Source organism: Carassius carassius, chromosome 30 (assembly GCF_963082965.1).
Source record: "Carassius carassius chromosome 30, fCarCar2.1, whole genome shotgun sequence".
Lineage (NCBI taxonomy): Eukaryota > Metazoa > Chordata > Actinopteri > Cypriniformes > Cyprinidae > Carassius > Carassius carassius.
In genome coordinates, this window is record NC_081784.1 from 14,497,286 (window position 1) to 14,521,728 (window position 24,443).

A 24,443-nucleotide genomic window follows, 5' to 3' on the forward strand; every position below is an offset into this window, starting at 1 on the left:
GAGACAGAAAGAGAATGAGGCTGTCCCAGTCTCATACAGTTGAAGAGTGACCTTAACTATCATTGGAATATCTGATGCATTTTTTGAGGTCAATTTATGTATCTAAATGCTTGCATCCATTGGTATACTGTAATAATGGTGTAAATAAAACTCATTGTATTTTCTTTGATTTTTTTGGTGTGGTTTTTTTTTTTGTAGTTCTGTGTTGAAACTATAAAACTACTATCGAAATCATATTCTATTCTTTTTTAAATATTCAGTTGCTTTTTACTTAAAAATTATGACTCCTAGCACATGGTTTAAAAAATCAAGTGCTTAAGATCTCTTTGTTTTGTTTAATATTTCATGTTACATTTTGATTTTTTTTTTTTTGCATTTACAATGCAAAACATCACCCTAGACAAGATTCATACAATACAAAAATAAAAATACAAAAAATAAAAACGCCCACAAGGGGTAAAAAAAAAGTACCTTTCAAGTGCTATATTCAATGTTAGATAATGAAAACTAAGACTGATGTCTTAAACCCATGCTTATAAAGCTGAAAATTGTTTGGAATGTATGGATTATAATATTTCATGCATTTGTTGTTTATAAAACTGTACACTGTGATAAAATAGAACCCAAACAAGCATCTGAGCTGTTACTTCATAAAAAGAGGCTAGTTTATGAATTTATCTTCTTAAAGATGTGTATTGTTTCTTTACAATGTCACTGCATCCACAAAAGTGTGCTGCTGCAAATGAGGGTGTCCTTACACACCATTGGTCCGAATCCATCTACCAGTCTGGAAATCACCTAAAGTTGAATATGAAGATACATGTCAGACTGACTTCTGGATCCAGCGCTCCCTTAAAATACGTCATTATTTGATGATTTTTAGATATTAGTTGATGATGATGAAAACATAAAAACCTTGAATATTATAACATTTTATGCTAGGATACAGTATAAGATGAGAAGCCAAGTATACTACAACTGATATATCGTTTTCTAACCTTTTTCACCCTTTTCTCCCCTTGGTCCCTCTGGTCCTCTTTGTCCCGGAAGGCCAGGTATCCCCGAGCTCCCCGTTTCCCCTGTGGATCAAATACAAGTATATTCACAGCTCGTCGCTTTGATTTGACTTCAAGCAGGCAGCACTTCAGTTCTTGATTCCTTGTCCAGTAGGGCTATATGACTTATTATGAATGGTACCTTTTTCTCCTTTAGGTCCAGGGTATCCTCGGTCTCCTTTGGGTCCTTGCCTGCCAGGAGGCCCTGGGATGGTCCCATATGCTGAAAAGATAAATAATGTTTAGGAATAATGATACAAGACAAATATGCTGATTAAATATGTAATCAGTATGTGATAAAGTATGTGAGTAAAAAGTGGACACTAACTTCTAAAGAAGTCCATTAAGTCAGCCGTCACATTTCCGTAGGCAGCAATCACACGGCTGTACCCGGGTGGGCCGGGAGGACCGGGAGGCCCAGTGGGTCCTTGGATCCTTCCTGCTTGTGTTCTCCAGTATCCCTCTGTCAGGTCCTGCAGTATACCTTGATCTAAAGGAAACAAGCAAGATGGATTTTCTTATAAACACTGTGATGGACTGACCTTCTGTCAACACTGCCAGATACTCAGTACCAAACAAAGCCAAAGAAGAATCACACAAACACACAATTAGTAGTGTTTTGTTCCTAAATGAGTCAGTGTTTTAGAACAAATTGATCGATTAGGTGAATGACTCAATGACTCACTCAAAAAGATCATGGCTGCATCCAAATATGCATATTCCCCTACAACCCAAAGTCCCTTTAAAGTATTTTTATAGTCTTTGACCCAGTGGGCACTTTGATAACAATTTGACGTAAAGTTTTAGTCAAGATGCTGTAACAATTTTAAATAAAATTTCTTCCTGTGGTACTTGGGTGAAAACGGGAGGTTAATCGCACATTCAAATTGGTTTAATGTATATGTTTGCCAATATGTTTGACATTTAATTTATGTCAAATCAATTCAATTCAAATTCAATATGTGACTCAGTTTTTTTTTTTCCGTCAATTTGATTTCTTTTTTACATCATTTACCCACTGGGTATATAGTTGACTAAAGAACAGTATGTGAATGACTAATGTCACAGTACTCGTAAAACAATTACAAAAGTCACAGAAGTCAAGCTTGAATTCCAGAGCAGTGCTTTTGTTTTAACTGTTTTAACATAAGTACATTTAATGTAACTATTTTATGCTAAAACTGTTAAACGATCATCAGTAATATTCAGTTATCCTAACTCAACAACTTTGTCAAATTTCTCATTTTTGAATTGAAAATACAACCTATTGTGATTCATATAATTTATAACGAAATGTGAAAAGGCAGAAAACATTACCATAGCTGTTTTCTGCATAGTAAAATGTATTATTTAATATAAATTCTAGTTTTCTACTGTTCTTTATTTTTCTTTATTTCAATAAATACCCTTAAATCTTTAAATTATGTAATGCCTATACAGTAAATAAAGAAAGTTTAATGTATTTAGTCCAGAATACATTTATACTATATAGAACATACTTTTTCAACGTGACATAATTACTTTCTTAAAAGAAGTACCTACTTAGAGTATAGGAAAAAATGGTTAAATTAATGTTTTTAGAGGCTCACTTTAACTTGTTAAGGAAACCAAACCAAGAGCATACCTAAGACTATAACTGTTCTTTTGCTGCATTGCAAGTGCATTAAGTTAATTTTACTGCTTTATTATGAATATAACTCTGGTGCGTGGGCTTGAATGAAACTGTACTTACTCTTAATGTAATCAGTCACTTTGAGTGCGACATTGGAGTAGTCTACCGGTTCACTGATCTCAGAGCCATAGCGGTGTTGGCTTCTAGCATTGTGATAACTGTGTCCAGGTTCACCACGTTCACCCTTCTGACCAGGAAGTCCGGGGGGCCCAGGGGGACCGTGAACGTAGCGCCTCATAGTGTCACCTGAAAAAATAAGAGACTATTTATTGATGCGGCAATCAACCACAGAGTGTTTCCAGAAATTGGTCAGACAAATCTAGGACACAGACAAATTAAAATCATGCATTCAACTTTGAGAATGTAGAATGGCATGAGATCACTTGTTAAAAATCAGTCAATGTCCACCGTTATAAAGTTACACTGGGGAGTCAGTTTCCAGATTAGAGTGTGTGTGGTGAGTGACACTCACTGTTTAGGTAGTCATGGAGCTCAGCACGGATCTGTTCTCGTGCAGAAGATCCTGAATATGATACAAGGCCACTAGTGTCTCCTGGAGGACCCTGGGGACCTGGTGGACCAGGTAGGCCTGGAGGTCCCCTAAAACCAGAATCTAAATAATAGAGAATCATATAATGAGTTTTTTACTAAACTTTTGTATTAGAGTTTTTTGTATTAGACAGTACAATAACGCTCATGAGAGGACTCACTCTGTAGGTAGAGCTGGATTTCCTCAAGTTTGTAACCTGTGACCACAGAGGAGCCTCCTGGGATGCCAGGTGGACCAGGGGGTCCCTGTATTCCTTGAGGACCAGGGGGCCCAGGACGTCCAACGCTTCCACTAAGCCCTGACCCTTCAAACAAAATTCAAAGTGGAATATGAGGAAAGGAAACCCTTTACATGTTCTCAAACAAAACATTACAAATCATTTTGAACAGAAACACATACTCTGAAGCAGAGCGGTTATGTCACTGTAGGAAGCACCTGGCTGGCCGGGTGGGCCGGGGGGGCCTGGTGGTCCACTTCTGCTTGTCATTCCTTGCTCTAAACACAAATTCACAAATACCATAAGAACGACAGAATTCAATCTATTGCAGCTTCAAAATAAGATTCAGATTAAAGACACACCATTCATCATTCTGATGGCATAGTTTGCCACTTCCTGTGCATTAAAGGTACTAGCACTAATCCCAGGTGAACCCGGAGGTCCTGGAGGGCCAATCACATAACGCCTCACATCTTCTCCTGAGCATAAGAAAGTCACTGGGTCAACTCTCAGATTCAAGATTCAAAAGGCTATTTACAGTATACACAAGTGGGTCTGACATGGTTTACTCACTCTGTAAAAGGGAAATGATGTAGTCAGCACTTATACTTCCAGGTGGGCCAGGAGGTCCTGGAGGTCCTTGAGGACCTTGGCTAATACTGTTACCACTAATTCCAGAGCCTGAATCAAAATGATATTTTTTTTACCACAAATGCAGCATGATGCAGAGACATTCATAAAACATTACTCAGCTGATCATAACGTACGCCGAATGTAAGCGATAACCCGAGATGCCACATCCTCTACAGACACTGAAAGCCCAGGTGGACCAGGTGGGCCCTGAATACCAGACAAATGTTGCCTCATGCTGTCACCTGTGGAAAGGATGTCACACATTCATGTGAAAATGACCTTCAGGAGCAGCTGTGTGATAATTCAAATGAACAGGTACTCACTCTGCATATACTCCATGATGTAATGACGATAGTCTGCCGCAGAATGGGATCCCCCAGAATGACCTGGAGGACCGGGTGGACCAGGAGGTCCTGGAGGACCAGTCCGCCCTTGTGGCCCGACTGCAACTGCTCCTGATACTGACGGCAACAAGAAGTGGCACAAGAGTTATGGTACTGTTTTGCTTTGGGAACCTCTTTTGATCGTCTAATATGGGGCTACATTAAAGATTTAGTTCACCCCAAAAATTATAGGATTAGAGAACATGGAAAAAAAAATTGTGTTGAACAAAAGATGAACTAAGGTCTTATAGATTTGGGATGAGGGTTGCAATTTTTGGGTGAACACATACAGTAAAACATTAATACTTACCTCTTGATTCTCCTTGGAATGCTGATGTACCTGGTACTCCAGGATCCCCTGGGAGATTATTTTAAAGATTACTGTAGATAGTAATATAATGGAATACAATGTCTCCCCATCGTTAGTCAAGGTTTTTACCTTTAAGACCATCTCGTCCAGGTGGTCCAGGAGGTCCTGGTGGACCTGGTTGACCTTGAGCCACACCATACTCAGAGACTATATAGAGTAAAAAACAAATAATTAATTCCATACTATTTATTGTTTTATGAACACTGAAAAATGTATAATCTCTTCACAATATTTTAATTAACAGCACATTAAGTATTATATGGTCTAAGTGCCAAAAACTAATAAACATAAACTAAACAAAGGCAAACAAAACATAATCAAAACTAATTTTTAACCAGATCTGTTGCTTTAAGTGTCACAATGTTAATGAATGTGTTAAAAAACAAACAAACAAAAAAAACGTACTAACTCTACCGGGACTCCCTGGAAGGCCAGGTTGACCTGGTTCCCCTAAAAATAAAAAAGTCACATATGATAAATAAAGCATAAAGCAAATAAACGTGTTTTACTGTTATCAATTATTGTCGACCAATATGAAGTGTTGGCTGGTGAAGAGAGCCTCACCTTGGTATCCTCTTGGACCTTGGGCACCTGAAATTTAAATAAATGTATCATTAGATATCTGATCAAAGTTAAATATTCTACTTTCAGACATCACATTTTCATAGTGCCTTCACTGGTGATAGGTTGGACTAAAGGTATCAATAAGTAGAATCAACTAAACATTAGTTCTGGGCAGTGGCGGAGCCAGGACGTTTTCATAGGGGTGGCCAGGGAGGGGCCAGCAACCAGTCTGGGGTGGCACAGGAATCTTCATTATTTCAATATAAAAATGTGTTTGACTATAATGTACTGGACTGTTTTCGTTCCAGAAACACAACTAAGTACAATTAATTTCTACTAAACTGTAATTGAGATTTGTGAATTAGATCAAGTAATACTGAGTGAATATGACAATTTTTGTATTATTCCTCACCTACAGGTATTTTACAAGGGGCTCACTATAGCTTTATTGCTCAGGCCATCCTTAAAAATATTTTGGTTTGCAGTAACAGTAAAAATAAAAAAAGGGTCGGTAGGTAGGTCTATATTTTTTTTTTCAAGTTTCAATGTTAAAACAAGTACAATTTTGGCGATGGTGATTACGTAGGTATGAATTTAAACAAATTAGCATAGTGTGACGTCATTGACTGTGTCTTCAACCCGTGCCTTCGGGCGCATCATTGCAAACCTCATTTTGATGCAGGCTATATAGACCACAAACAAATTGAAATCTTTGTCAAAAACATGTTTATTGCATGAATTTCAGGTGAGAAGAAAAAAAAATATTGTTTACTGTTTTATATAGTATACTGTTTTACTAGGATCCACCGCTAGGTGTCAATGCAACCTACAGTCGTGGCCAAAAGTTTTGAGAATTACATAAATATTAGTTTTCAAAAAGTTTGCTGCTAAACTGCTTTTGGATCTTTGTTTCAGTTGTTTCTGTGATGTACTGAAATATAATTACAAGCACTTCATATGTTTCAAAGGCTTTTATCAACAAATACATGACATTTATGCAAAGAGTCAGTATTTGCAGTGTTGGCCCTTCTTTTTCAGGACCTCTGCAATTCGACTGGGCATGCTCTCAATCAACTTCTGGGCCAAATCCTGACTGATAGCAACCCATTCTTTCATAATCACTTCTTGGAGTTTGTCAGAATTAGTGGGTTTTTGTTTGTCCACCCACCTCTTGAGGATTGACCACAAGTTCTCAATGGGATTAAGATCTGGGGAGTTTCCAGGCCATGGACCCAAAATTTCAACATTCTGGTCCCCGAGCCACTTAGTTATCACTTTTGCCTTATGGCACGGTGCTCCATCGTGCTGGAAAATACATTGTTCTTCACCAAACTGTTGTTGGATTGTTGGAAGAAGTTGCTGTTGGAGGGTGTTTTGGTACCATTCTTTATTCATGGCTGTGTTTTTGGGCAGAATTGTGAGTGAGCCCACTCCCTTGGATGAGAAGCAACCCCACACATGAATGGTGTCAGGATGCTTTACTGTTGGCATGACACAGGACTGATGGTAGCGCTCACCTTTTCTTCTCCGGACAAGCCTTTTTCCAGATGCCCCAAACAATTGGAAAGGGGCTTCATCGGAGAATATGACTTTGCCCCAGTCCTCAGCAGTTCATTCACTATACTTTCTGCAGAAGATCAATCTGTCCCTGATGTTTTTTTTGGAGAGAAGTGGCTTCTTTGCTGCCCTTCTTGACACCAGGCCATCTTCCAAAAGTCTTCGCCTCACTGTGCGTGCAGATGCGCTCACACCTGCCTGCTGCCATTCCTGAGCAAGCTCTGCACTGGTGGCACTCCGATCCCGCAGCTGAATTAGGAGATGATCCTGGCGCTTGCTGGACTTTCTTGGACGCCCTGAAGCCTTCTTTACAAGAATTGAACCTCTTTCCTTGAAGTTCTTGATGATCATATAAATTATTGATTTAGGTGCAATCTTAGTAGCCACAATATCCTTGCCTGTGAAGCCATTTTTATGCAACGCAATGATGGCTGCACGCGTTTCTTTGCAGGTCACCATGGTTAACAATGGAAGAACAATGATTTCAAGCATCACTCTCCTTTTAACATGTCAAGTCTGCCATTCTAACCCAATCATCCTGACATAATGATCTCCAGCCTTGTGCTCATCAACATTCTCACCTGAGTTAACAAGACGATTACTGAAATGATCTCAGCAGGTCCTTTAATGACAGCAATGAAATGCAGTGAAAAGGTTTTTTTGGGATTAAGTTAATTTTCATGGCAAAGAAGGACTATGCAATTCATCTGATCACTCTTCATAACATTCTGGAGTATATGCAAATTGCTATTATAAAAACTTAAGCAGCAACTTTTCCAATTTCCAATATTTATGTAATTGTCAAAACTTTTGGCCACGACTGTACAAATGAGAGACCGTTTACTTTGCTTTCTTGGGTTGTCACTTTTGTGAAAAAAAAAATCCTGTTTGATTTGAGAGACAAGTGTTCATTGAATCGATTGTAAAATCGATTATGCATGTCTAGATGCATTTTATACAGCAAATAACACCAAATATTGGTAAATCCACGGACAACAGGCAGAACGAATGTAAAGATTCAATATATTAGTAAAGACCAATATTTCTGAGGATTTATTGGCGTGAAGTTACATGCACAATGACAAACAGGAGTGCAACATTCTCGAAAAACAGTAAGCAGAGTGGACTGCCATAATGCACAACATTTACTGCGGATTAACAATGTCAAAAACAACAAATCGCATATAGCGATTCTAGCCCGAATCTGTATCTGTATGCATGAGACTTCACATTTCTGTTGTAAAAAGAGAAACATTGAAACAGAAGTATTATTTGCTGTTATGCGTGTGTCCTAAGCTGCAGCTGCTGTGTGACGCGTTCAAAAAAAACGACGCTCCGAGAGAACGTCGTTAAAATCAATTTTCCATTTTCGTTTTAGTAACTTGTGTTGGTTGATTCGTGCAATAGATTTTCGAACATAACGTGACAGTCAACACGGTCAAGGTTTTAGACTAGATGGGAGAAGGGATGGGAAAAGATCTGGGCAAAGTTTTTCCAGAACTTCGTGCCAAGTTGAAGTGGTGTCGAGGTGTTTTAATGAATTTTTGTAGATTTATTATGGTGCCCGAACAGGTATGACTTTGAACAGTGACCGCGAACATTTTGTTTACTTCAGCCGCAGCCATCATTACCAAGCGCGAACCGTTGACTCTGACAGTGAATGAGATGAAGCGAACGCACCGGCCATCGTGTGACATCCGTGTAAACATAGATGACGTCACGGTTTTTTTTAAAGAAAGAACGTAGCTTTTGTGTGTATGTATGGCTAGGCAATTTATATATTTACAATACTTAGTAAAATATAATTAATATTATTTTATTGTTTTTGTATTAGTTGTTTGAAGAGTAAAAAAAAATTGGTCGGTCTTAACGCGAATGTACAACCGGCAAATCGGTCGGACTAAAAGCAAAAAACAAACAAACAAACAAAACAAAAAAATTTGAGTCAGTCCTAAATTGACAGGGTCGGTCGGGTTACGGCAAACAAGAATATTTTTAAGGATGGCCTCATTCAACTTCTCAAAACTCCCAAATGCTAGCTCTCCAATATTGCATATAATTGATGAGACATGCAGAAAGATGTGAAAATGGCTGGTAGTCAACAGTAGAAATAAATGGCAGGATATAAAATTTGTTATTTTATGCATTTCAATTTTCATTTTCATATATGTTCTACTAGATTTGTAAAATTTGTAATTTAATGCACAAATAAATGTGAACACAGTAGACTTATACTAGTAGAAGTGCACAGTGCTCACATTTATCTATGCATTAAATTACAAATAAAAATACATATCAGTTTGTGCCTTAGGTATTCTCGAATTATAGAATATATTTTAGTACATGCATTTGAGCGACGTTCATGCATGCTGCGTATACATGCAAAGTTTGCAGCTTTGATCATCTTTTTGGAGATTGCATGACTGACGACAGAACTGGGTATGCTCATATTTCTTGTGCGGGTTATTTATGATGAAGTGATAGAGCGTGCGCAACATATCTGCATACTGTTGAAGAGTATGCGCCGTGAGCAAAGTAAAACAGCTAATGGGACAGGAAAGTGTGTTTTACTGACATATAGGCTAGTCTAACAACATTTAATTAGACCGAAGTTCACAGTTGTTCTACTTAAGCTGATTTGGCTGCTGTAGCTTTTCCGTGCTCGTTTGACTCGCGTCTGACGCTGAGATGAAGCTGATCGTGCTCTTCTGAAAATTCTCCCGTTTGATGTAGTCATAAAGAGAGATACGGTGTTCCGCATCTTAATAAATGCATTTCTTGGTAACAAAAAAAAGGGACAAGTTTTGAGCAGTTTTGAGTGGGGTGGCCAAAGGGGTGGCTATCCCCTGGCTCCGCCCCTGGTTCTGGGTAAGACTAACCTGTCACTCCCTTAGGCCCTTGGGGTCCTGGTGGCCCAGGTGGTCCGGCAAAAAATGTTCCTGTGCAGGCAGCATTTGTAAAATTGTGAGACTTAAAAAACCACAACATCCTTAGAACAATATATAATACTAGATATATGTTGTGATCAAACCTGAATTAGGCACAAAGTTTCCTGGTTCTCCCTGGTCTCCTTTAGGACCAGGTCTGCCATATCCTAAGAGACAGTAACAAAAGAGTTGAGAAGAGTATGCCACAATAGGCAGGTATGAATATGAGTTGATGTGCGGCCAAAATGAATAAAGATTTATCAAAGATTTACTTTTTTGTGTAAACTACTCATTTAGTTCATCTTACCTTGTGCACCCGGTTCACCAGGTGGTCCTGGTGGACCTGGCCTAGAATCACCTATAGGGTGAAAAAATTGCATTAAAAATGCATTCAAATATAATCCACTCTAAAAGTTAATTTTATTTTGTCATATATAAAGCTGAATAATAATAATAAACTCTTGAAAAACTCTTGAATTTCACATTTAAAAGACAATGTATGTGGCAAAACATCAAATATTCAACAGATGTTGATCCTGAAACCTTTCATGGATAATGTTATTGTACCTGGACGTCCAGGAGGCCCTGGGGGACCAGGAGGTCCAGGTGGTCCAGTAACACCAACATGTGTGGCACCATACTGTCCTAAAAATGTCAGAAATACAAGTGTATATTAATGCATTTCTATAAGTCACTATTGTTCAAATTAGATCTCACTTTCTGACTCACTTTCTGCTCGCGTTGCAACCAAAGTCTCACCAGTGTTAACAACAACACCTGGTTCTCCTTGATCTCCCTTATCACCTTTAGGACCTGCACAAAAATCAAGGTGGATGGATGGATGCACGGAAGGTCATTTGGATATAATTTATATTCTACTAATATACAATATTACACAGCAACACCAGATGAAAAATAATGATTTACCAGGATGACCAGGAAGTCCAGCAGGGCCAACGGGACCTAGCATCACAAGACATTTATACAATTATAAATATACTGTTGTACCCAAACAGTGTAATTAGTTAAAGTTATGATTATTAAATAATGCAACATTCCTGGCACAGTGTATTTACTAGTAAATGGGAGATAGGTGTTTTGAGTTGGCTGGATTTGTAATCTGTGTTTCTAACACTATGAAGATTATGAACATACCTGAGAGTCCTGGAGATCCAGGTGGGCCAGGAGGACCAGGGCTCCCAGGTGGTCCTGGGATAGCCACTGAGCTAGAACCTGCTGCAAAATTAAAACTCTCAGTAAGTTCACATCACTGCGCAGTGAACGGTTAAACGTGTTTTAGTACTTCATGTAGTCTTACCTGCATTGATAACTCTTCCAGCCTCACCAGTCTCACCTGTGAACATTTTCAGATCAATTATTTAGACATTTATAGACACGGTTGCACACATGATTCTAACATCCAAAAATAAGACAAAATATATAGCTAAAAACTTCAAAAAGCAGCTAAGCATAGATCCTGTAGTTTATTTTACTAAAACACACAGCACCTTTAGTACCAGGCTGACCAGGATTGCCAGGTAGTCCTATAAGAAAAGACAGCAAACATACCTTCATACATAGTTCAGATAAACTGTAAAAAACTCCATAAAAATGTAACATATAAATCAGGTAGAGAAAAGAATGCAGTTCAAGTGACAGGTTACCTGGAGGTCCTTGAATCCCTGGAGTTCCTGTTGTAAAATAGACAGTAGAAAAAAATCAATAACATGCAGCTTGAGATCATTTTCTCAAAATGAGGATCATGTTTTTCTACATGCTTTTATACCTGGTTGCCCAGGATCGCCGGGTGGCCCTGATGGTCCTCTGATTCCTGGTAAGCCAATTGAGCCTGGTTCACCTAGATATGAACAAAAATGACACAGAATGCAGACAAAGATTAAAATAAAGATGCAGATATAGGTAAAAAAAAATGGTTTGGAATAATCAAATCTTAAAATGCCACTTACCTCGTTGGCCCTTTTCACCATCAGATCCTTGAGGCCCTAGAATGAAATGACAAAATTACTCAGAGGGGACTTCTTTTTATACCAATTCAATATTTGCATTAAAGAAGTCCTGATAATAATAGAAATTTAATAGATTCCATGCATCCACTGCCAAATTAAGTAACTACGCAATCCAGTCTCGGAATATATAATATAGTAATATTATTTAGTGATATTGTTTTAAAAAAAATAGCATCAAACAAATGAATGGCACAAACATTTCACAAATTTCTGTCCATTTACCATCTGTTTAGATCTTTTTTATTTACACTAACATTCAAATGGTTGGGGTCGGTAAGATTTTTTAATGATTTTGAAGGAAGTATCTTATGCTCGCCAAGACTGCATCATCAAAATATAAATACAAAAATATTGTGAAAACTTATTACAATAAAAAAAAGCTATATTCTATTTTATAACATTTTAACAGGTAATTTTTTCCTGTAATGGAAAAGGAAATGTTCAGCAGCCATTACTCCAGTCTTCAGTGTCCCATCTGAAGTCATTCTTATATGCTGATTTGGTGGTCAAGAAACATTTCTTATTATTATCAGTGTTGAAAACAGTCATGCTGCTTCATATTTCTGGGATACATTTTTTTTATAGCTTTTTTCATGAATTGAAAATTCAAATGACAGCATTTATTTGAAACTGTTTTTTTTTTTTTTTGGTGTTGATGGCCAACACGTCATGGTTAGAAATATACACTGTAGCTCTGTCTGATGTCGAACTGTATGCATATAATGCTTATATATAGTATACAGGCAACCCGAATTGGACTCTATTTTCTGAGTTTTGAATTTGCGGATCCCCCTCCACACTCTTCTGCCTGTCACATGTCTGTTCTCTCCCTATTCTAACAATAAAATGGCAAAAAGCCAAAAATCTCAGGTTTTTGTCTGTTCCTACAGATGAATCACCTGCTGATCCTTTAGCTCCTTTCTCACCAGATGGCCCTTGTCTTCCTGCAGCACCAGGAACACCTGACAAAGGGTACAGTGATTTAACAATGAATGAAACATTTGTAAACATGGCACAATTGAATAAAGTTCTTTGATATGGCTCAGTACAAACATACACACCTGGCAATCCATTTTCTCCTCTATCACCATGATCACCTGATACAACATACATCATTTGACATGAATTCACATTGACTATACAAACGAAATGGATACTGTATTTCAGGCTGACATATAATTGGTTACAAACCTTTAATTCCAGGTGGACCGGAGAGACCTCTTTCACCTGGAAAGATTTTTTTTTAAACGATAAACATTAGGATTTTGTTCTTATAATGCTTTTTGAAAACATACCAAGTCTTCATTGTGATACGCACCTTTAGGCCCGGCAGGACCTGGTTCACCTCTAAAGCCTTGAGGGCCTTGTTCACCTGCACAGATAAAAAAAAAAAAAGATATGTATATATTTTTGTTAATGTCATTAATTTATAACACAAAAATAACATAATTGCACTAAAATATTTTTTGTAAAGAAAGAGTTGATTACCATGTAAACCACTAGCACCTGTTGAACAAACAAAAAGAGAACACAGATCAAACACATGCTAATATTGCATGACCGCTTAAAGATTATGTGACATTTATATATATTTATGCCCATGCATTTCATTTGCCAATCTCAAATGATTCTGTACAGCTAATTTCACTGAATTATAATATATTGACCTTTAGGCCCAGGTGGACCAACAAGACCAGGAGAGCCAGGAGATCCAGGAATACCTGGAGAAAAAAAACAGATACACAGACACATTGTAAATGAGATCAAAACAGTTTTATTTTTTCACATTTATCTTGTGTATGAGAACCCTAAATTGTATTAAATGGAATACAAATTAAATGCTATCACTATCAAGAGCGATATTCTCCAAGCATGCAATATTGTACCCCTTTCACCCTTCTCTCCGGCTCCTGGGGGCCCTGGCTCACCACGGGGTCCAGGCTGACCATCTCTTCCCCTGAAACCCGGTGGTCCTTCTGGACCATGTTCACCTGTCATTTACATTTTAAAGTTTTGATGAGGCAACATCTGGAAAATGTTGATGTTTTTAGTAAGAGCATTAACAGGACTGAGTCAAGTGTTCACAGAAGAGCTGTATCTATATAATGCAGGTAGGGATTAATCAATCAGCTGGATTTTATGCATTGATTTTATTTTAAGGTATTTGTTACTGCAACAGCATTAGCACCTGTCAGCTGCAGCATTTATGGACTGTATCTAAAACTTAACCTCTTAGGCTTTTGGGTTAATTGTTGATTTACTTTGTGATTTCCACACACAACTGACGATAGTGAATGTTTTTCCACAAAATAAAATATTGCATGTTTCAGGTACCTGCACTTCCTTTGTCTCCTTTTTGCCCTTCTCTTCCTGGATGGCCTGGCGTTCCTGGTGGACCTAGATACGAACAAATAAATAAATAAATAAAACAAAAAACAATGAAATAATTTAAGACTTCAGTCTGCACGTCTGTTAAAACTAACTCTACAAGAAGATCAAGCATTATTCTTACCTGGTAGGCCTGGAAAACCGTTATCACCTGAAAAACAGGTATACATTTTTACATTTTCATGTTTGAGACTGTAAGAATATAATATAAACAGTTCATCTAATTCACACATTAACAAAATTGTACAAACCCTTCGTTCCTGGAGATCCGGTGTCACCTAAGAGTGGTGAAAAAAGCAAATGTGTGATTGATGTAGTGATGTAAAAGCAGGTTATTGACTACTAAATCTCCATAGAATGTAGGAATAAAGTTCAGTAAAGACTGAATATCTGGTGTACCTTTAGGCCCTGGAAGTCCTCTTTCAGTTTTAACTGAAGAAGCAAGCAAGACTAGACACACACACACAAAAATTAATATTATTATTTGTATTAAATGTATGCATATATATGAATAACATTTTATAAACAATGTACATGTCTAGTTGCAGGTCTTGTTTGTGTGTCTAAGCAGAACTGTGTTCTCATGTACCTTTCATGGCTTCAGACTGCAGCTCTGCTCTCAGTATTTGCTGTACATTTCTCTGCAGTACAGAACTGTCTGAATAAACTGCAGAATCCAGTGAATTAACAAATGCTGCTTTACTTCCAGCATCTTTATATATGCTAGTGTCATCAATAGGAGAGGACAGACGACTCGTGTGGGATTTCATGGAGGACGATATTTCCTCAAGAGTGCTGACACGAGACTTTAGATTCTTTACCTCCTCAGCTTTAAGGAAAAGAGATTAGCAACAGATTAGAAGGCAATATGCAATAGTGCATATATTTACGTTGTAAAGTTAAAACGAAACTACAAGCTGTTTTAAATGTCTTAGCAATAATTGTTTTCCAACAGAAATAGTGAATAAATGTATCATGTCTTTCGTTAAAATGACAAGACTTACATAAAGCAATGAGTCCAAACAGAAGGCCGAGGAGCAGCAGAAGACTGAGCAAAAACCCCAGCAGCCACTTCCACCAGGAACAGCAGTTTGGCCCACATCCACAAAGACCCCCTCCTCCATACTTAGAGTCATCGTCATCAACAACTTTAGCCTTGTGAATCTCTGACAAGACACACACAGCAGGAGACAGGTGAGCCACTGTTTTACAGCATTACTGTATACTCTATTATGTGCTATGTTTTTTTCAAATAAAAGGATTTACCTGCATAAGTAGCCTTATCTTTTGTTGACACTGATGTAGACCCATCTTTGGAGAGGTAAAAAAAATGTTTTGTGATATTTACATTTTTTGAGACAAGCAGTGACATCTCTTAATCTAATATCCCTCATATCAAACATAAACATCAAGAGACATGAAAATGAATTCCCTTACAAAATGCACCAGAGCTAGACTTCACAGGAGCCCTTTCAGAATAGCTGGTCGTTATAGTTTCCTTCTTCACTGAAACATCTGAATATGACCCTTCAAAGCAAAGATTGTGTATATTCAGTTAATCAGAATGTAGTGTTAGTGTAGGTCATTGCATTCATTCAAACACCACAAATAATTCCCTTAGCAGCATCAAATACTATGGTGCCTGTGAGAGGACATGTTCGGTTCACTTAGTTTTGTCGTGGCCATGACATAATAACTCGTGGGAATGTCATATTATGTCGTGGCCACGAGATCATTTTGATAAAGTAACAACATCCTTATGTCGTGGCCTCAAGATGCTATGTTGAGGGAACGACATGTTTTTCTCGTGGCCACAAGTTTAATGTGTAAACAAACCTGTGTGACCACAGCAACCCAGGATTATCAGAGATGTATTCATTCATATTTTATTTGGAATTACAAAATGATTTTATTATTTATTATAGAAATTATTTCTTTATTAAATTATTTTAATAACCATTTGCCTTGGCTACATGACTTTATTACGTGTGAAAGTCAGCATTCAAATGAAGTTTATCATGGATAAATAATAAATTTAATGAATAATTGTTATAATAATGAATGAATAAATAGATTCACTTGTAAATGAAAACAAAGCACGCTCATTTATCATCACATCACGTCAAACCTTTATTGGTATAATTGTCAGATAAATGATAAATGAGCCTGTTGTGTTTTCATTTACAAATGAAACTAGTTATAGCCCCATCAAGCACCCTAGAGCCCTCCCTTGTATGTAATAAAGTCCGGTAGCCAAGGCATATGGTTAATATAATAATTTAATAATAAAATATTTTCTATAATAAATAATCTAATATTTTCTTAATTCAAAATAAAATATTATAATGAATACATCTCTGATAATCCCAGGTTGCTGTGGTCACACAGGTTTGTTTACGCATTAAACATGTCGTTACCTCATCAAAATGATCTCGTGGTCACTACATATCACGTTCCCACAAATTATTATTTCACGGCCATGAGTTAATAGATGTTACCACGAATTAATATCTCGTGGCCATGACAAAACTAAGTGAACCTACCATGTCCTCTCACGGGCACCATAAAATACAACACTTAGTGTCTTGTGTTTACCTCCTGTCCCATTGGGGGTGCTATTGGTAAACTGCTTTCCACTGTCTTTGGTCAGGATAAGTTCTTCGGTTTCTCTCTTCGCTGGAATGTTCTCTTTCTCCAGTGTCAGGTATCTCTTTGACACATTCTCATTGAGGGTCCTTGTACCAGTTCCTAAATATGACACAAAGGCTTCATGTTTATAATGCCACACTGAATATACCTTAGAGAACTACAGTAGCCATAAATCTTTTTCCTGAGTGAGTATAACAAACACCTGAAGTGGAGACGCCTGTGCTAACAGCAAGTGTGCTGTTGGGACTTGAGGAATAGTTCTTCTGCACTCCATATCCTAAAAATGCCCACATAACAAATAAACAAAGATGTTTGAATGTCAAGTATATATTTGCCATTTAAAAGCATCATTGTCTACCTCTTTAGAGAACTAAAGATAGTTCTGATTTTTACTTGCTCTAAGAACATTTTTACTGACCCAAACAGAACAAACAAAAGCATTAAATTAGCCAAAAGTGTGAGTAAATACTTTTACCTTGTTGCAATCTATCATAGTTTCCACAAAAATATTAAGCAGCACAACAGTTTTCAACATTGATAATCAGAAGATATATCAATAATCAGAAGAAATGTTTCTTGAGCAGCAAATCAGCAAATTAGAACTTTTTCTGAAGGGTCATGTGACACAGATTTGCTGTCATATGATTATATAACATTTAAAAATATAATGAAATAAAAAACAGTTTAATTTAAATTGTAATAATATTTCACAGTATTGCTGTTTTTACTGTATTTTGATCAAATAAATGCAGCCTAAGTGATTTCTTTTAAAATACCTTACCAACCCCTATCCATTGAACAATAGTGTTTTTATATAATATTATATTTATGATTTAAATTAAATGTTAGGATTTATAACACTTTTATTGCAAAACAATAAAATACTCTGAAAATTCATACTGATTTGTTGATAATTTTCATTCCATCCTAACTGCTTCTCTGCAATTTCAACAAAACCTTATTTATGTTACCCATCTATTCTAGACAATTTTAACATTGTGACATTTAAACAGCAGAACACTGTTTACTACTTTGACAATTCAGCACTGGGCAACAGAGCAAGTGACGATTCTATCAACTGTCCTGAACCTCTCTCACATTGACCCCGGGCCATTTTTGATGTTGAGCTCTGTTGTGCAGAGTACAGTAAATATAACAAACACCTGCAGCGGAGACGCCTGTGCCAACACCAAGTGTGCTGCTGGGACTTGTCACATAATTCTTCTGGACACCATATCCTAAAAACAACCACATAAACATGCTTACAAGAAATATTATTAACCTGTCATTTTTTAAATCAATGTCATCACAGTTATTTAATATTATATATCCTCAAAGGATACCTGATTGTGTGTTAACTCCACTGGAGGTTAGAACTCCACTAGCAGGAGCTAAATTGTTGTGGAAGCCATACACTGTAAGTCAAGAAAAAACATGGCTTATATATGTATTTTGGAAGACCGTGCCTTCAACTGGATGTTTTGGTGTATTACCAGTTTTATTTATAATAACACCAGAAAAAAGAGTGTGATGTTGATGATGACTTGGTTAATAAAATGCAGAAGGATTACTTCTCTTAAATAGAATAAATTCTCATAATCATCAGCTAAACTTAGTAAATCAGTGATCAACTCTGCAGACCTGATAAGGAGGATGGTGATGTGCTGCTAACAAGAGTAGCTCCCGTTGATGTATTGTTGGTGCTGCTGTGGAAGCCGTAAGCAGGACCAGTGGAGACTGTAGAGGGCAGGGTGGAGCTGTTCCATGTGTATGAGGCCAGCTCAGCGTCAAGAATAGTGGTGTCATATTGCTCGACTGAAAAAATTTAAAGGAAGTCTTAACGCCTTGGAATTGAATGCAAGATCTCTATGCACAGATGAGCTGGGGAATTTGGAAATTTTTGTGCATGAATATAAATGGGTTCTGCACACCATAGGTGTGGTCAACTACTACAAAATCTTTACTTATATAAAAGCCTTACTAATAACACATGATTTGTGAACGGCCTGATCTCTACAAATCCAAGTTTTACCTTGCTTGGTGGAGATCTTGGTGTCTAAGGTTCTGGCCTTGCGAGGTACAGGGAGAGGGGAGGAGGAGGAAGATCGTGTGGGGCTGACGCTTGCTGAACGTGATCCCTTCAACAGCTTCTTCACATCATCCAGCTCTGTCCCTGTAGCAACAGCACTGTATTAGCCACAACATCGTGTCTAAACTTGCCTTCCTGTTCACTCTCTCATGCTACTGTCTGCTGTGGTGTTAAACAAAACTAAATAAAGCTTTTCCTTGAGCCTTTAAGAAAAAACACACACACACACACACAAAACTAGATACACAGTGGCGGAGATAGAGTTTTATAAATGGGGTGGCCAAGACCAATTCAGGGGGTCCATTGAACATGAGAGAAAGTCAGTGTATAACTCCAACCTGACATAAAAAAGCATGAATAAATCCTACAATTACTGATTATTTTACATTATCCAACGTCAGCTATACATTCCTAATGTAACATCAAATGCTAGTCTATTGGAAGTTATTTCTCTTATTTCTATCATCTGATTAACCAGCGGTTGGAGCAAAAGATTTAATATTAACTCATACAGTGAATTTTGTAAATGTTGTTCAGGAAACCTAAAACTTCAGCTTACTTCAAACAGGACTGCCAACTTTTGCATTCAGCCTGGAGTGAGAATTATTCAGCAATAATTAACAAGCTTGTGATTAAGTACATGTTATTTTTCTCTCAATTTTTCCAAACTAAACTATATGGGTAACCCTATTGTTAAGGTTAAAAGTACCAGTTGATTTATATACAAGTTCATATTCGACCATTTTTATAGTAAAGTTATATCTATGAATTTTAATTATAATCAAAAAAAAAGCAAAATTTAAGCAAAATTACAATAGTTTAAAATAGTTTATGGACACTGAATATATTTTCTAAGGTTATGTGACTGTTTTCAAGCTGCTCTCTTTCCGTGATTGAAACACTCCTTGAGAGATTATATGAGATGCTATACATTCAGTAACCTTGTAGTTGTATCTTCCAACATGCCCTCGGATGTTCATCCATGTTTATTCATCATTCATCCCCCGCTGTAGGCCTACATTTGTTTACTTGCTTCCTCAAATTATAACAGGGCTGTTTAAACATTTCTCATCATATTAGTATCAGTTGTTTAATAATTTTTTGTTAAGTGCTACACAGTTCTGTACCTATATTTATTTTATTTATGTGATTTTCTAGGACAACGGAATTAGACAGAAAGAGGGATAACGTACATCTAGTGGAGGGTGATGCGCTCTGTAGCCTGGTCCTGATTTCCGTCTCTAAAACAAACACAGAAAGACAGAGCTAGAGAAAAAACACTTTAACTAATAATTATCTCGTTCTTATTTCAACACCATTTAGCACATATATTAAAATATGTAACTGATCAGTAATGTCCAGGAACCACGAAGTGCTAGAAACATTGAACACAGCATGGCAATGTTTACTTTCTGATACTGACGACTAACCATACACTTTCCAGTTTATTCCACTACTACATTTCAAATTCCATAGATATTGAATTTTGTGGAAATTATTTTATTAATTACCAGGAAAAAACTTAGGAAATGAACAGGGACACAGCTGTGTAGGGAACAATTTTCCACGATAGCTCTCTTTTACAGTGAGTTGTAATAGACAATGGTATTTTTTCAGAAATTCTAGACAGCTGAAAGCTTCGGGTTACGAATAAGAATCAAGTAGTGGTGTAATATATTTCTGACAAACAAACAGGCCTGAATTAAAGGTGTGTCTGGAGAGCAGCCCACCATTTTTAGCCAATCAGAAACACTCTGTGTGAATTACTGCATGTTTGGGTTTGCGGAAATGAATTTTGTGGGCGGGGTTTTGGAGAAAGTGTTCAAAGTAAAAAAAATTGTAAGCATAATATCGTTGGACAATAAGGATGATTATTCTATGCAAAGTAATTCATACACTAGCTGCATTAGTGTAAATAATAATCTCACCCCTGCTTTGACTCCTTCCTCTTGAACCTGCAATTGAAACAAAAGGTGATATTTCTTGTTTCTATTCATTTTTTATTGAGGAAGGCCTAGTGCCAAAACATTTGATGATCCTGAAATTCCATTTGTGTTTTTTTGTACAATAAAAATCTAAAAACATTGATAGTTTATAAATGAGTGTGGGTCCTGATTTCTTCATTTGTCTCTATCATATAAACTATGTTAAAGTTTTTTATTTTTTTTCAGCTGAGAGTCTTACCATAGTCTTTTCTTTTTATTTCTGGTGATGAATTGTCGCTTGAACTTTCTGTTGAAGTTAAAAAAATAATAATAATACATGCTAGTGTAATTATGAGGAACTGACAAAACAAATGCTTAAAAAAGTATTTATTTGTTTATTAAAATTTTCTCAGCTGTGACTAACCATCATAACGACGTGAATAAGTAGTTTTGCTTTTCCTCTCCACAAACAAAGGGGAGTCTTGTAATCTTCTCATGCCATCAGTGGAGCTGGATCTCACCCTCGACCCTGTTCCCGATCCAGAGAAACCACCTGTCTTCCTGCTCACAGTTGTCTCCTCTGCCAGATATTCCCCTGAACCAGAGCCTAACCCACCTGCACTCATACCCACAGATGCTGAGACACAGGAGCAGGGACAGTTTTAGCCATTTATGAGTTTATTTTAAATATTAAACATATAATATATAGTGTAAAACCATAAAACCTGAAACTAATTATTGTGTAACTCTTAAAAAATAATGTTAGATTGGCTTACAGGATGAGAAAAAAGGACTGCTGTTGCTCTGAGTCAAAATGTTCTTCTCCAGGCCAGGAGACCTAGAGGTGCTTGACATGCCCTTGTTGGTAGATGCACTGAAGCCTCCTGCAGGTTAAAAACACAGTCAATTACAGCAATGTCCACTTTGATCTCATATTGAAAAAGATGCTCAAGTTACAGCCACAGTTTGACAAGCAGGAATATTACAAAAATTCAGTTGAGGAAGAAGACATTGAATATGAATAAATCAGACAGGGAGAACAAATCAAATGATCACGGGAAAGTGAACAGAGGTAACTTACGTGGAGGTAAAGATGTAATTCTAGTAGTAGAAATTGTTGTTTCTGTGATGCCTGTTTTCATAAAAAATGTCTTATAAAAGTGAACAGTTCTTGCTTTAAAATCCACAAAGATATAGCTTAATAAAAATTTTCCACTTCGTCAATATAATAATCAAGCTTTTTAGTAACATTACAGAACCAGGTCTTCACAATGAAAAGATCTTCACAAAAGAGTTCAGGTTCATAGCAAACTGATAAACTCAAGCTAATCAAACACACTCACCTCTCTCTCCTGAACTTCCTCCTGAATAGTTTCGTTGCTGTCTTAAATCATCCATTCCATACTAAATAAACGTAGCAAAAGAATTACAGATCGTTAATTATTATTGGTGTGAAACAAAGCAGAATCAGTCTAGATCTACTCAAACAGAGCTTTAAGGCGTTTCTATAATAGTTGAACTGTGGGATAGTAGCTACTTGATGAGAAGAGCTGCAATAAATATTATGCGTAGACATTAACTTATTTAGTCAATTATACTTCATTTGTGTTATATTTCTGTATGAAATTGCGGAATAACTTGTTTCTACAAGATGACGTGTTTTGTCCCTCACAGCAACACGTTTTTACAAGAAATGTTAAATGCATGCACACTGATAAACAAAAGGATTTCTTCTCTTTCCTGGCAGCTTCTCCTCAGATTTCAAGGCAAGAATATTTTAGAAAGGGACTAAGACTATTCTACACCATATCCAAAAAGTAATTACACATGAAACATATACCAATATTCAACTTTAATGAAAAATACTGCCTAAAGAAAATTCTTTGCTCCAACAAAAGACTAGCAAGTACAACTATAATCTCATATTTACAGTGGAGAGAGTTAAGCAATTTATCACCACCCCACCCTCCTCACATCTTCAGTTTCAAACACAAGACCAACTACTGTTTCCCTACAAACCACAATACATGAAAAAGCTAAACACAGCGAAAGGTCCCCCACAGACAAATGCCTTTATTTGCTATAATGGTGATTGTCTGTGCAGGGCTTTTCAGCCCTGGATACAGAATCAGTTTAGATTTGAACCCAACAAGGAAACATTAAAAACGTCTCATAATTAATGAAATGGACCCAGAATTATTTATCATTAATATCACAAAGGTGTTTTGGTTTCTACTGTTTCAGTCTGGGTTCTAGTCTTTGGTGCAGAAACAAAATACAAAGAAATCTGATTGTTCACATTTACAAATAAATATTTCAAGAGAGCAGTGGGGTGATAGCACCATATAAAAAGCAACGATTATGAATAAATAAGAAGGAACATATTTGCATAGCCTAACTGAAGCACAAATGTATTGCTATTAATTTCTCTTTTCTCTTTTTTGTGATTAAAGGAAAAAAGGTTAGAACCCAAAATCATTAATAAAATGTATTACCTTTGATCCTTGATAATCTGAAGAGGAAGGGATTTTAGATAAAGTCCACTTAACAGTCACCTGTGAACTTCACCTGTGCAGTATGAATGTTGTTACCTGATTCTGCTGTTTTCTTTCTGATATATTCTCTCTTCTTTGGCCGGCAAGTCTCCACAGGAGTTCTGGGTAGGATTTTATACCGAGCCACTCCCCTGTCTTTTGGCAGGTACTGTACACAGACAGATTTAAAAAAAAAAGACAATACCCTCGGGAAACACAATTTTATCCTTTATGTTGCAGCAAACTAAAGCTTTAAGACATGTGCAGTTGAATACAGGTGTGGCTGGATGCATTATCTGTGTGTCAGTAACTTTGCCTGAACTGACACACACACACACACACACACACACAAAAAAAGTTTGATCTTCTACTGTTGGCATAGCAGCATAAGCATGACAGAAAATGCATGTTGTTCAGCTTGAAGCAGTTAATCTAAAATATTTTTTAAATAAATTATGTAAGCTATTGTATAAAAATGTTCCATGTAAGAAGTTAGGTATTAAAGACTTTGATTACATAGCCTACCTTACATTTGGGAGGCTCATGCTTGTCTCTTATTAATATACACGACAGAAGTGCTTTATGAGCAACGTACATATTGCATTTCAGATATACATTCTCAAGGAAAAAAGGTACAAAGCTGTGACTTGTACAAAAGCGGAACATATTAAAGGTACATATTAGTACTTTAAAAGTACACATTAGTAACTTTTGAAAGGTTACCGTCCCATTTGATTAGCTCATACGTTTCGTGGGAATCAAATCATGTTTAAATACATTTCAAATCACTACAAAGAAAGCATGCATCTTTAAATAAACTGCAGGAACATGACTATAATAATTTAACTTTAGCAGAATATGTCAGCTGATACAAACAGAACATGATTTGGGGTCATATGAGGA

The 24,443-nt window shown here is 36.8% G+C and overlaps 1 protein-coding gene across 2 annotated transcripts; it reads right to left on the minus strand.

Moving 5' to 3' along the window:
• Positions 1-325: 325 nt before the first annotated feature.
• LOC132110701 (collagen alpha-1(XVII) chain-like) lies at positions 326-23,636 on the minus strand. 2 transcript variants are annotated; one of them, XM_059517534.1, is made up of 57 exons: positions 23,502-23,636; positions 22,350-22,410; positions 22,088-22,138; positions 21,783-21,890; positions 21,431-21,643; positions 21,266-21,313; positions 21,010-21,036; positions 20,275-20,322; positions 19,025-19,165; positions 18,634-18,807; positions 18,336-18,407; positions 18,156-18,230; positions 17,195-17,269; positions 16,939-17,091; positions 15,781-15,870; positions 15,610-15,654; positions 15,348-15,509; positions 14,933-15,172; positions 14,743-14,793; positions 14,595-14,621; positions 14,468-14,494; positions 14,290-14,352; positions 13,842-13,946; positions 13,623-13,676; positions 13,444-13,461; positions 13,274-13,327; positions 13,147-13,182; positions 13,017-13,052; positions 12,855-12,917; positions 11,896-11,931; positions 11,715-11,786; positions 11,593-11,619; positions 11,437-11,472; positions 11,247-11,282; positions 11,084-11,164; positions 10,856-10,891; positions 10,658-10,741; positions 10,496-10,573; positions 10,236-10,286; positions 10,033-10,095; positions 9,881-9,940; positions 5,445-5,471; positions 5,286-5,330; positions 4,950-5,027; positions 4,821-4,868; positions 4,451-4,588; positions 4,262-4,369; positions 4,068-4,175; positions 3,857-3,973; positions 3,677-3,772; positions 3,438-3,581; positions 3,200-3,340; positions 2,788-2,973; positions 1,384-1,545; positions 1,198-1,278; positions 999-1,079; positions 326-798 (listed from the first exon to the last, which is right to left on the minus strand). In XM_059517534.1, the coding sequence occupies exons 2-57, from the start codon at positions 22,402-22,404 to the stop codon at positions 755-757; spliced, it is 4,575 nt and encodes a 1,524-aa protein (XP_059373517.1). In that variant the 5' UTR covers positions 22,405-22,410; positions 23,502-23,636; the 3' UTR covers positions 326-754. The 2 variants fall into 2 exon arrangements, with proteins under 2 accessions (XP_059373517.1, XP_059373518.1); XM_059517535.1 differs by lacking the exon at positions 18,156-18,230.
• Between the last annotated feature and the right edge of the window lie 807 nt (positions 23,637-24,443).

Coding starts and splice junctions, on each gene's coding strand:
- LOC132110701 (XM_059517534.1), bottom strand. CDS start 22,404: ATGGATGATTTAAGACAGCAACGAAACTATTCAGGAGGAAGTTCAGGA. Junction 15,655..15,780: donor GTCTAGCTCTGGTGCATTTT/GTAAGGGAATTC, acceptor ACCTCTCCAAAG/ATGGGTCTACATCAGTGTCA. Junction 2,974..3,199: donor GCTCCATGACTACCTAAACA/GTGAGTGTCACT, acceptor TTATTTTTTCAG/GTGACACTATGAGGCGCTAC.